This window comes from Microtus ochrogaster, chromosome 2 (assembly GCF_000317375.1).
Source record: "Microtus ochrogaster isolate Prairie Vole_2 chromosome 2, MicOch1.0, whole genome shotgun sequence".
NCBI classification, from domain to species: Eukaryota; Metazoa; Chordata; class Mammalia; order Rodentia; family Cricetidae; genus Microtus; species Microtus ochrogaster.
In genome coordinates, this window is record NC_022010.1 from 8,266,616 (window position 1) to 8,276,096 (window position 9,481).

General features: G+C 51.7%; 1 protein-coding gene across 3 annotated transcripts in view; it reads right to left on the minus strand.

Moving 5' to 3' along the window:
• Rnft2 (ring finger protein, transmembrane 2) overlaps positions 1–9,427 on the minus strand; it is a 55,964-nt gene extending 46,537 nt beyond the window's left edge. Inside the window, exons 1-4 of one of the 3 annotated variants that reach the window (XM_005344344.3) lie at positions 9,345–9,427; positions 7,184–7,355; positions 6,660–6,718; positions 1,681–2,150 (exon numbers count right to left, since the gene is read on the minus strand). In XM_005344344.3, coding sequence (XP_005344401.1) covers positions 1,681–2,150; positions 6,660–6,718; positions 7,184–7,207 — 553 coding nt within the window. In that variant the 5' untranslated portion in view covers positions 7,208–7,355; positions 9,345–9,427. Of the gene's footprint in view, positions 1–1,680; positions 2,151–6,659; positions 6,719–7,183; positions 7,356–9,184; positions 9,309–9,344 lie in introns of those variants that run through there. The other 2 variants (XM_026784979.1, XM_026784977.1) reach the window with 2 other exon arrangements.
• Between the last annotated feature and the right edge of the window lie 54 nt (positions 9,428–9,481).

Consider the following 9,481-nt stretch of genomic DNA (forward strand, 5'->3'; position numbering starts at 1 on the left):
GTGAGCACGCACGTGTGAGCACCTGACTGTGAGTACCTGACTGTGAGCTCACGTGAACACGCATGTGTGAGCACCTGACTGTGAGCACCTGACTGTGAGCTCATGTGAGCACGCATGTGTGAGCACCTGACCGTGAGCTCACGTGAGCACGCATGTGTGAGCACCTGACTGTGAGCTCACGGACCATGCATGTGTGGTCAGGACAATCTTCAGGAGTCTCTTCCTCCACCATGTGCTCTGGGGACTGAACTCAGCAAACTGGGGTTACAAGGCAAGCACCTTTACCCACTGAGTCACCTTGCTGGCTCTTGAAATTGTCATGTATGGGAGGAAGCTACTGAGTCACAGCCATAATACTGCAAGGCAGAGCGGCGCCGTCAACACTGCAGAGATCATCATGAAAGGATGAGTGTGTGCCAGGGACTTGGCTAAGTACTACACAAGTCACTGTCATACTGAGTACCTGCGATGTGCCAGGCTCTGTCAGGGGTGTGTGTATGTGTGTGCATGTGTGTGCTGGTCAGGAGAGAACCTGTAAGAGTGAGTTCTCTACATGGGTCCAGAGGACTAAACTCAGGTCATTAGGCTTGGTGCCAGGTGCCTTTACCTGCTGAGCCGTGCCGGTGGCTCTGGTTATTTGAATGTGTGGCGGAATGAACAGAAATAACCACACACTTGCAGCGCTTCCTCCACATGTGTTACATATGTGACCTCAAACACAGCCTCATCATGATTCCAAGAAGTATATCACCCCTCAGCATTTGTGGGGAGTGTTCTGAGATCCTGTAGACACCCAAATCTGCAGCTGTGTCAGTTGAAGGTGAAATGGCACAGTATTTGCATAAAACCTACACATAACCTCCTTTGTTAAATCATCTCTGAGCATACAGTGACAGAAACACCTTATACTGTAACATGGATGGACTATGGTCTGGGCATGTTCAGTACAGACACGCCCTTCTGACTGTTGTGTCTTCATGCATATGTGGATGTGTGGACATGCACCTGGAAGTCACACGCTGACATCAGGTGTCTCCACCTTAGTTTCTGGAGACAGGATCCCTCACTGAACCTGGCCAGTGAGCTGCAGGGATTCCCTGTCTCTGCCCCCCTCCCCATGCTGGGGTGGTAGGTGTGCACCATTTGGCTGTTTATATGAGAACTGTGATTGAAGACAGGTCCCCTGCTTACGGGGCAGGCACTTCACTCCTGGAGCCACCCCAGCCCTTCCTCGAATGTCCCATGTGCAGTGGTTAAATCTACGGATGCAGAAGTGGGGTTTGAGAAGAACAGCTGTCTGTACTCAACTCCTATTTGAAAGACACGTGGAACCAAGGCAGAGAGCTAAATAACACCCAGTGTCACGCAGCTGGGACAGGCTGGGGCTGTGGTTCTGACCCCTGAAGTCTGAGTTCTTAGTTATGCCACACAGCTCTTTCCAGTCTACTGAGAGTCCAGCTAAAGAGGGTTCTATCTCAACCCCACTGGGCAGAGGAGAAAACTGAGGCTCAGAGAGGCCAAGTCACCTGCTCAAGGTCATACAATTGGGCTGGAATTTGAACCCAGGTCTGACTCAGAACTTCATGCATGCATTCAAGCATGGTGCATCATGGTTCCCCTACTGTCTGATTCTGGCTCTGGGCATGCCCAGCCCTTCCCTGGAGCTACAAGGGAACTCACCCAGCTTGTGCTGGAAGCACAGTTTGGCCAGCAGAATGAGGATAAAAGGCAGTCCCTTCTGCAGCCAGCAGATCACAGCCTTCAGCTCGGACAGTGCGGGTGCTGGAGTCCCTGGCTGCTCGTCGACCCCTTCTTCCGAGTGCCCACGGTGGTCCCCACCTACATGCTGCAGCAGGGAGCCCCCACGGTGGGCGGCGTGGTGGAAGTGGTGGTGGGGCTGGCGGTGGTGGTAGCTGCTTCCTTCGGTGCTGCGGCCACCGGCCTCATCCCTGGTGGCTGGCATCGGGATGAACACGTCCCCGCCCCCTGCTGTGGAGCCCAGCACCAGACCTGCTGGGAAGGGGTTGGCAGGCAGACCACCTGCCAGGCCTGAGAAGAGTGCTGGAGGGGACGCTGTCTCTGCCTTCAGGCTCTCAAATACGCCACCCTCATCCACGCTGGCCTCGGGGCTGAGGGCCTGGCTGCGGCTTCTGCAGGATGGGATGGCAGAAAAAGCCCACATCAGACCTGGCCCACAAACTCACACCACAGGTGCAGACTTAACTCTACTATGGTGTCTAGAGGGAAAGGGAGCCTGCACAATGAGAACTGGATGAGGTCATCAAATATAACCCCCAGTGTTAAATCCTGGGATCTTCATGTTCAGAATGCGTAAACCAGAAAAAAACGGATGGCCAGCTGCATCACTAACATCCAGAACTGTCAGTGAAGAACACTTCTTTATAATCTCTCCCAGCAGGGAGTGGTCTGTTTTTGCAACAGCAATGAGGCTGAAAACTACCACCCTCATGGGATGGTGGGCATGAAGTGCCAACAATGTGACTGACCCAACTGTGTCTCCCCTCAAAATGCTGGGTGTAGCCTGAGCCCTTGAACCCCAGAATGTAACATTATTTAGGGGCAGGACCCCAATCCAGTATGGCAGATGTCTGTGAGGAGGGGTCAGGAAGAGACTTCAGAAAGCAAGTCTCTGGATGAGTCACCAGAGGCACTGGCTCCACTCGGCTGGTGATCCCAGCATTTGGGAGGCTAAGACAGTAGACCCCTTAAGTTAGGGAGACCCTACCTTGAGGAAGTGGGAAGAAGGCTGGGGACTGTTGCTCAGTGGTAAGGCTTGGGGTCCACTCTGTTTCTGAGCCATGAACTCCTACCCCAGCCCATGTTAGGTATACACAATATCCCCATTTCACAGATAAACCAATGGAGGCACATATAGACACAGGTACTGGGCAGAGGTGAAGGCTGCGGAGGGATAAGAACTAAGAACTTGGTGCCAGGTGGACCAACTCTAGAACCTACACTTACGTGTTTATTTTTGAGACAGGCTCTCATCTATCTTTTTAAGTTTAAGCTGGCCTCAAACTTGCTATGTAGCTGAGGCTGGCTTTGAACTCCCAGTTCTCCTGCCTCCACCTCCCAGATCCTGGGGTTACGGATGTGCAGCACCACGTCGGGTTTTATGTAGTGCTGGGATTGATGGGGCTTCCTGAGTGAGGCGAGCACTGTGCCCACTGACCCACAACCCAAGCACCCCACTCTCCACAAAAGCTGCCGGATAAGCATCCTACACTCTGATCTCACACTGGACGTCTCATCTCTCAAGGGCCTCCTGCTTGAGGCTGCCATGGTCACTACGCTGTCCCCTAGCCCTGCTTCACCCCATCTAGGTGACCTCACTCTACCTCCATCTTTGTCAGCTGACACGCCCCCTCCTTGATGGGAAGGCGGGGCCACCTCTCACTGACCCCAGGACTGCCTGCAGAGGACTGATCTCAGTGGTTAGTTTATCGTCCACCTTTTCCTAGAAACACCCTCCATCCTGGTTGTGTGATGTCCTCACTGTGGGGAGCCCAGGACAACTGCAGGTGGCCTAGACCCATCAAAGACCAAATGTGTCAAGATCTTTGGAGTGGGCCCTGTACCTCGACTTCTCAAATCCGCTGGAGATTGCAGCATGCAGTGACAGGGACAAACTTGAGTGCTTAGTCCCATTTGTACCTTTGCCGGAAAGCACACTGCATCGTGTACAGAGTATGCTTCACCAATGTACTTTGAAGGAATGAGTCAGAGAGTCAGAGCCCCAGAACAGTCAAGGTTACATAAAGAAATCCCGAGTCTCCAGAAGGAAAAAAAATGTTTAAAGCTTTGCTTGAGCCTGGTATTCACAAAACTCATTTGATCCCAGAATTGTTTTTAACCCTGGAAAACCTATCAATGTTTACAGGATACTGAGGCACACAGCAAGGGACAGGCTGGTCTGGAGAAGTCTCAGAGCTGTTCCCTTCACAAACTGGACTTCATGGTACATCAGCCTAAATCTGGCACAGCTTGAAGATGGCTACCTCATCACTCTCCCCACCGGGCCCCCTCCCTGGTGGCTCCAAGGTCTGGGAACTGTGTGGTCCTCCTCCCTTGGGCTCTTGATAAAAATACTGATGACAGAAACAGCAACAACAACAGGCACCATGGCTATGTGTCTCGAAGGAACTGAGCTCTCTCTGCATTTCAAGAGCTTGGCTCAGAAAGCACACATTCTGTCAGGTGCCCAGGCCTGTGTGGATGACCCTACCATCCCAGGGGATGCTGGAAAGCCTCCCCCAATCCCTGAGCTCACCTGAGCTCCTGAGGCCCCAGGGAACTTCAGCACAACTCTGGAACGCTCAACCCACCAAGGGCTTTTTTTTAGTTGGCCTCTCTCCCCTCAGCCCTTCTCCTGTATCCAGCTGGGACTGTAGCCAAAATGGGAAAGAATATTCCTTGGGGGGTTGGAGCTGCACTCCCAACTTAACCACTTAAGGGCAACGGCTCAGAGAGCCCAGGGGAATGGATCCACTTGGGTCGAAGAAGGTAAAATATGACATCTAAAAGGGGCCAATAAAATGTCTACTGACAATGCTGCCAACCTGAGTCTGATACCTGGGGCTCAAATGGTGCAAGGAGAGAACGGACTCCCACAAGCTGACCTACCCGCCTGCCATGACACAGGCACCTGCCCAAATACATGCGGAATGTAATTAAAAGTTAAAGCGCAAATTTTGATTGGAACAAATGGACCAAAGGTCAAATCTTAGTCCTGCCATTTCCTGGTTGTGTGACTTTAGCTAATGGACTTGCCGTATCTGAACTCCAGTCTCTCGTCTTCAGGCTGCTCTAACTGAGGCAAAGCATATGCCCTCAATGCATCGTGGACAGTATTTTTTCTGCCATGATTTCTGTCCCCAGAGATGTCTGGGTTTACTTGAAAGAAAAGTTGTCCTCAGCTCAGGAGATCTGATCAGGCATGCTAACTAACTGTAAGAAAGATGCTGCCTCTGTGCCTCCTCGTGTTCAGAAAGAAGACACATTCCTTCATCCTCAGCAATGCTGGCATTTACCACCTTTCTACAGCTGGAGAAACTTAGACCTGGAGGTGTTGCTTCCTGCCAACGGCAGTACAGCTGCTGTATCCGTCCACTATGTGTGCCGATGAAAATGCCCGAGACTGGATAAAGGCGTGGCTGTTCCTTCCTAAAATCAGGACCTCTGGACCCAATCCGCATAAGATTGGGCCTCACAGAGGGAAAAGCAGAAACCATTCCCCTGCTTCCTGTGTCCCCGCAGCTATGCGTGGTTCCAGGGGAGCTGGTTGTATATATATGTGGGTGCTGGAAGGTCCCCTGAAGGGAAAACTCCAACGTTGCAGCCCTGCTGGGATGGGCTTTTTGGTGATGCAACTTCCTTTGAATCACTCAAGGTCCCCAGAAAGTGACCCCAATAAACTCAATGGTTCACACACAGCCTTCTAGGAAAGAGGAGGCAGCTCTCAGCAGGCACTGGGCTGCCAGATCCCTGATCTTGGACTTCCCAGCCGAAAGATAGATGCCTGTGCGGCAAGAGGCAGGATGGACCCGGTGCAGTGTGCAGTGTGCAGTAGCAGCTGGCAGAGGCCTGGCGTCTCTGAAGGAAAACTCATCTGAGCCTCGTGGATCCTTGTGGATCTGTCCTACAGGGTTTGGGAACGGTCCTAAGACAACAGCAGCTGCTCTGTTAGTCCCTGCTGCAAGGCTGCTGCACTCTAAGCAGAAAGTCCCCTGAGAGTCACGGGGTGTGCTATTGGGGGTGCTGTGGGCCTTTATGAGGTGGAGTCTAGTTGTAGTCTTCAGGTCCTTGAGGGTACAAACCGCATGGGGAGGAGCACAGTCTGAGCAGAGCATAGCTCTCCACTGTATTTATTTCTGCAGGCAGCATCTCCCGCTGAACCCAGAGCAAGCTGACCCCCACCAGTCTAGTCAGATGAGGTGCCTGGAGATTTAGTGTCTCTGCCTCCCGGGTACAGGGATTCCAGGTGACTGCTAAGCCGGCCTGTCTTTTTTTTTTTTTAAATGTTTAGTTTTTTTAATACTTATTTATTTATCATATATACATTATTCTGTCTACATGTATGTTTGCATGCCAGAAGAGGGCACCAGACCCCATTACAGATGGTTGTGAGCCACCATGTGGTTGCTGGGAATTGAACTCAGGACCTTTGGAAGAGCAGGCAATGCTCTTAACCTCTCAGCCATCTCTCCAGCCCAGCCGGCCTGTCTTTACATGGGCTCTAGGAACATAAACTCTGGTCCACCACTTGCTGGACAAGCACTTTCTCTGCCATGTTTGAGAAGTAAATCACTCCCACCCACACATGCAGCCAGCCACCACGGCCACCCATGATCTGAGGTGATGAGGTCATAGGTGGCCACTGAGGCAGCCTTGCCATTTGCTCTCTCATCCTCCAAGACTGTGAGCTACAAAAACCCTTTCTCTTTATGAAGTCACACGCCTCAAGTGTGCTCTTAGAGGAACACAAAGCTGCCAAATACGCCGCAAAGCAATTTTCCGTTGGGTCTGTTTTATATCGCCAACAACTGATATTGAGAAGCGGGTATTTTTCAATTCATTTCACCATCCAGAGTGTAGGGTCCCCATATGTTGGGGAGTTGGGGGAAGAGGATTCTTACCTTTCAGGTGGAATATTGTCAGTGTTGCTACTGTGGCGCCTCTGCATTTTCCTTAGCACCTGAAAGTCAACACGTGTATGTGAGTCACATCCCCGGACACAACCCTTGCCTGTTGCCATGGTAACTATAAACAAGCATCCCTCCTATGTTACATGGCTAGGGCTCTCTGACAACTTCCAAACCAGACTTCTATCATTTCTGCCATGCAACCCGAGTATCCCACAGCAGAGAGTTGTTACCCCACCTCACAGGGAGGACCTGAGAGCCACAGGTGGAGATGGCTCTTATGTCAAAGAAGAAAATAGCTCATGCAACTGTGGACAGGCGCTAGATGGGGTGCAGTGAGAAGCAGACAGCACCCGCCCTTTAACTTGCTGTGTGACCTCAGACAGATCAGAAACCTCTCTGTGGCCTTCCGCTCCCCATCTGTCCCATGCGAGGGAGTGGCATGGTCAGACTGAAAGCCTCCTTCCCTCTCACACATTTGGCAAATGAAGGCACGACTTCCCGTGGAGACACAGCACCTGGTGCACCGCAAGGAGCCACATGGACTTCAGACCTCCATGTTGACGAAATGGGCAGTGGACGTTCAGGGCTCCTGCTGCAATGTGGCTACCGCATCCCAGAGACAGCAGGCCTTTTTTCCTTTCTCTTCAGAGGGAAGTGCAGGGCAGGGGCTCCTCCAACACATCAGACCTTGGGTGACACAAAGCATTTGGGTGAACAGGTCATGGGACAACTTCTGTCATGCAATAAACTGAAGGATGCACCTGGTAATTATAACAGGTGATCCCATTTGCCCCGTAGTTCTGTAGCTACCCCCCTCTGAGGCACTTACGTCGGGTTATGGCTTTAATAGATTTGGCTTATTAGCAAACTATAACTCCTGGGGGTTGAGGCCATAGCGCTGTTGATAAAGTGCTTGCACAGAGGCAGGAGGACCTCTGTTTTACATAGCCAGGCATGATGCTGTGCCATGTAATCCCAGCACTGGAGAGGCTGAAACCAGAGGATTCCTGGGACACCCTGGCCCAGTCCTTCTAGATGATGAGCCCTAGGTCCCAGTGAGAAATCCTTTTTCAAAAATAAAATAGCTGATTCCCAAGGAATGATACCGAGGGTGACCTTTGACTGGCACACACGCGTATGCACATCCACACCCATGTGCAATCCCGCATGTAAGCATCCAAACACCCCCCCGCATATGTACGCATGCACGCACACACTCATGTACACGTGTGCGTGCCCCCCCCGCCCCGCCCCACACCGGCAGGAAGAAAAAGAAAGAAAATCATGAATCCTGATTGGGGAATACAGAAAACAACTTTCGAACTTCCACTGGCTTCCTAGTAAAACCAGATTTGCCAGAAGCCTCTAGGTTGTGCCCAAAACATCATCACTGCTTACAACCTCAGCTCTGTGAGTCTTGCCTAGACAGACACTCTCACGTTAGCCTTTCCCAGGCTCCAGGTCTTCACACTTGCTATCCCTCCCCCGGGATGCTTTTCCAGCTGAGGGTTACACAGCTTACTTCTCTGATACAAATGGCACCTCCTTCTGGAGGCCTTCTCTTCTCCCCCGGTTCCCGTGGGGTCTGGCTGCTGTCTTCACAGCCCTTACCATTTACATGGATGTTCATTTATATGAGCCATGAGGAGACCAGTGTCTGGTTTGCCCTCTACCTCAGCATTGCAGAGATGGAGGGTGATCAAGTACTTGTACAAATACATTGGGTTTCCCAGACACAGTTTTCTTAGATCCCTGCACCTTGTCACACCTCCCACACCAATAAAAGATCAAGAAAAAAGGGGACAGAGCCTGGAGAGTGTGTACACCGCTTCTGCGGAGTCCAGTTCCAGTACCCACATGGGCAGCTCACAACTTCCTGTAACTACAGCTGCAGGTGATTCAGCCCCCTCTACTGGCCGTGGAAGGCACTTGCACTCACATGCACAAACCCACACTCATATAATTAAAAAATAAAAACATCTTTAAAGAAATAAAGGATATGCTCCCACGAACAGGTTCAGCTTCCTGGAGCATTTCCCCCTTACAGACTGTCTGTTAGCCCAGGCCAACACAACTGGCCATTGCAGGACTTCTTACTTCTGCACAGTCTTCCAAGACTACCAACCTAGCACGCCACCAGCTAAGTCGCTTATCGCTTTTGCAAGGTTAAATTAGGTGGGGAAAGACTCTTTGGCACCATCTTCATATACAGGCAAGCGCTCTATCAACGAGCTACACCCTCGACCCGGCCATCTTTATAAAGAAAGGGAATGTCATCATGTAACAAGTCCCCAGAACTTGCAATCTGGTTTAATACTCCCCCTGGCCCAACTACTCATCCTCGGGGAAAATAAAACACAGCATCGCCACGTTTCCATCTACAAGCTTGACGCAACGTCCTAAATTCAATGCCCAAGACTCTGATGCAGGCAGGCGGTACAACAACGAGTCCTGGTGCATATCTTGCAAGCAGGATGCAATAGAATGAATGAATGAACCGGCTCTGTTCTACACACCCTAGCCCTCCTTATAAGGCCACACACATCCTACAGGACGCTTGGGCTCAAGCGGCGTCCCCAGGCCGGTCCAGGGCCGCACCGCGCACACAGGGGAAGACTCTCTGGCTAGGCTTGCAGGGCGGCAGGGGAGCGAAGGGCGAGCTTCGCCTTCGTTTACCTTCCAGACACTTCAGCAATCACGGCCTTCTCTAATCCAGCCGAGCCAATCACTGGCGTGGCCAGGGCGGCACGTGACTTCCGGCCGGCTCATCTAGGTGCGCAATGTCGGCGCTAGGACCCAGGCACAGCAACGAC